Source organism: Diachasma alloeum, unplaced genomic scaffold (genome assembly GCF_001412515.2).
Source record: "Diachasma alloeum isolate Michigan unplaced genomic scaffold, Dall2.0 Dall_scaffold_00822, whole genome shotgun sequence".
In the NCBI taxonomy this organism is placed as follows: Eukaryota; Metazoa; Arthropoda; class Insecta; order Hymenoptera; family Braconidae; genus Diachasma; species Diachasma alloeum.
Window position 1 is genome coordinate 42796 of NW_021680950.1, and position 3896 is coordinate 46691.

General features: G+C 44.4%; 1 protein-coding gene across 1 annotated transcript; it reads left to right on the forward strand.

Moving 5' to 3' along the window:
• Positions 1 to 2028: 2028 nt before the first annotated feature.
• Positions 2029 to 3312, forward strand: LOC107044814. Its single transcript, XM_015266852.1, has 2 exons — positions 2029 to 2527; positions 2597 to 3312. The coding sequence occupies exons 1-2, from the start codon at positions 2029 to 2031 to the stop codon at positions 3310 to 3312; spliced, it is 1215 nt and encodes a 404-aa protein (XP_015122338.1).
• Positions 3313 to 3896: the final 584 nt, after the last annotated feature.

The following is a 3896-nucleotide window of genomic DNA, read 5'->3' on the forward strand; positions in this document are numbered from 1 at the left end:
AAGCAGCCTGCCAGCTTCATTTCAAGCAGCACGTGTCACGCAATTCCGAAGGTCGGTATGTAGTGGCACTTCCCTTCAACGAGAAAAAGGCTCAACTCGGCACCTCATTCCTCCAGGCGAAACGTCGCCTTCTCTCACTAGAACGAAAATTCCAATGGAACTCCAAGCTAGCAGAAGAGTATACCAAGGTCATCAACGAGTACATTGACCTTGGCCACATGAAGAAAGTTGACACAGAGGTAGAAGATGGCTTCTACCTTCCCCACCATGCAGTCATCAAGGAGACCAGCCTCGCCACCAAGACTAGAGTTGTCTTCGATGGATCAGCTCGCTCCAGTACTGGTGTATCTCTCAATGACGCCCTGATGGTTGGTCTAACTATTCAGGACGATATTCGATCTCTAGTGCTACGATTCAGGCTCCACAATTACATACTCACTGGTGACATCGAGAAGATGTATCGCCAGGTTCTTGTGAGACCCGAAGACACGAAATATCAACGTATTCTCTGGCGAGAGAAAGATAAGATCAACACATACTAGTTGCAGACAGTGACGTTTGGACTCTCCTCTGCTCCATTCTTAGCAGTCAGATGCCTACACCAGTTGGCTGATGATGAACACGAGAGGTACCCAGTAGCAGCTGAACGACTAAAACGAGACCTCTATGTCGATGATCTTCTCACTGGGGCAGCTACACTTGAAGAAGCCCTGCACCTCAGAGATGACATCATGAACCTGCTCAAAGAAGGCGGCTTCAACCTACGACAGTGTGCCTCCAACTCCCCAGACATTCTCCAAGGTCTACCAGAGTCAACCGTCAATCTTCAATTACTCGGTGGGGATGATCCTACCCTCAAAACCCTAGGAATCCATTAGGATTCGCAGAATGATAGTATTGTGTATACTGTCAACCCCATCGCCACCAGGGATGTCATCACCATGAGGACCATTGCATCAGAAGTTGCACGAATCTTCGATTCACTTGGATTATTGAATCCAGTGGTAACACACGCCAAGATCATACAACAAGAACTCTGGAGGCTCAAATTAAATTGGGATGACTCTACACCGACAGAAATTCATACTAAATGGAATGAATTTGCATCACAACTTCCTCTCCTCAACAAAATGCAGTTCAAACGACAAGTTACATCGAATCTCAAGCATTTAGAAGTGCACGGTTTCTGTGATGCCAGCCAGAGTGCGTACGGAGCCTGCAATTATCTCAAGTCAATCGATGACAACGGAAAAAGCCAGATCAACCTCTACTGTGCTAAATCTCGAATCACTCCTCTCAAAGGCAATCACACCATCCCTCGCTTGGAACTCTGTGCAATGGAACTCCTCTCTAACCTGTATGACACAGTGAAGAAAGCAACAGACCTTACACCATAACGAGAAGTTTTTTGGTCAGACTCTACTGTCGCTCTCCACTGGATTAGAACATCTCCTCACCTCCTTTAACGATTCGTGGCTAACAGGGTGTCTCGAATCCAAGATCTCACCAAGAACATAGAGTGGAGACATGTACGCACACACGACAATCCCGCAGATGCAGTATCCAGGGGTGAACTTGCCTCTGACTTCTTGAAGAATCATCTGTGGCTGCATGGACCCAGCTGGCTCCATGATCCTGAAGAGCATTGGCCTCATCTCCTCATAGAAAAGCCCTCAGAATTACCTGAACTTCAAAAAATTGCTTGTCTTCATGTCACTGAACCCGCCAGCAATCTCTTTCTACGTCGGTATTCCTAATTTGAAAAGCTCAAACGAATCACTGGATGGTGCTTAAGGTGGCGCAAGAGACTTTCCCACAAATATCTCACTCTCCCAGAACTTGAAGCAGCCGAAACTAAACTTCTCCAACTAGTTCAAGAAGAAGCCTTCTCCACAGAACTCTCACTACTTCGGCAAGGAAAACCTCTTTCTTCAAAAAATCGTTTAAAAAACCTCAGTTTGAAACTCGATGACAATGGACTCATTCGAGTTGGTGGTCGGCTAAGAAAGGCTCGTAATTTTGCCCTAGATGGCAAACATCCCATATTGCTATCAANTTTTGAAACTCGATGACAAAGGACTCATTCGAGTTGGTGGTCGGCTAAGAAAGGCTCGTAATTTTCCCTTAGATGGCAAACATCCCACATTGCTACCAAAGGGGCATTACATCACTCACCTCCTCATCAAGAAAGCTCACTTGGCCAATCTTCACCCAGGCATCCAGACAACTCTTCATCTACTCAGGCAGCGATACTGGCCCATTGATGGGCGCAGTCAAGTACGATTCATCATTCACAAGTGCATCAACTGTGCCAAGGTAGATCCACCTTCAGTCAACTATCCCATGGCAGATCTCCCGAGCGCACGCATCACACAGGCAAACCCCTTCACTCACACTGGTGTGGACTATTGTGTTCCCTTCCTCATCAAAGAACGAAGTAATCTCAAGAAAATAAAAATTTGGGTCAGCATATTCGTGTGCTTCAGAACAAAGGCAGTACACATCGAACTCGTCAATGACTTGACCAGTGAATAATTTTTGGCTACACTCAGCCGATTCATCTCTCGACATCTTTCGTGCAAGGCTCTCCACTCAGATAATGCAACAACATTCATCGGTGCAAACAAAGAGTTGAAGGAACTCTATACACTTCTCAACGATGAAAAGCACGGTGAATTCATCAATCGAAAGCTGAATGAACAAGGCATCGAATGGAATTTCATTCCCCCTGTATCTCCTCATTGCGGTGGCATCTGGGAAGCTGCCGTGAAGTCTTGTAAGCAACATATGAAAAGAGTTATTGGAAATGAATTGTTAACATATCAACAGTTCAATACTTTCTGCATCAAAATTGAGGGAATCCTCAATTCAAGACTATTGACTCCATTATCATCCGATCCAAACGATTTCAACGCTCTCACGCCTGCTCACTTCCTGCATGGAGACATTACCACTGATCTCCCTGCACCTGATTGGACAGAGGTCCCTAGCAATCGTCTCTCTTACTGGCAACACCTTGAGAAGATTAAGCAACATTTCTGGAATCGGTGGCATAAGGAGTACCTCTCCGAACTCAACATCCGTCATAAGTGGACTTCAGGACACCATGACATTAGCGTTGGAGCATTAGTGCTCTTGCGCGACGACAATTTACCCCCGCTAAAATGGCGCATGGGCCGTGTCATTGAAATCTACCCATCAGACGATGGCATCACCAGGAAGGCTAGGCTGCGGACATCTACTGGAGAAGTAGATCGAAACGTTCGACGCTTGGCACCACTGCCCGTGGACTCCAGCAACTCCAAGGAATAATTGATCGCTCAACTCTCAACGGGGGAGTATGTTGCGTATCAAGTACGCGAAATTAACAATCTTTCTATTTTTAAATATTTAATTCAATCCTTGAAAATTTCCCATTTTTATTTTAGTATTTTTCCCAAATAATTCTTAGAATTTTAATTATACTCAGCTTTGTCCTCTAGAAAAATTGTAAACTCATAAAATCACCCGAAAATATTTCTCAAATATCTCTTTTAGACCCTTCAGAATTATTTTATTGAAATAATCCTCATATTTCCTCAAGTTTGTAAAGACATTTCTCAGAAATTTAATCACTGCCAAAATTTGTCCTAATCCCTTCATTCAACTCAAAAATTTGTATTTCCAAATTACTTTATAGTTTCTTTCCGTTTATTGCGCTCGACCCTCAACGGTCCCTCAATATTTTCGCCCAGACGCCCTTTATTGGGGAATAGGCCCAAGGCGCGCCAATTTCTCCCTCTCTCCCTACTTCCTGCACTTCCGAATTTTCCATGATACCTCTCCAATCAGAATATTGTCCCTCCCATCACAGGTCATTTTGACCAATCATTTGAAAATTTAGAAAAATCATTTTC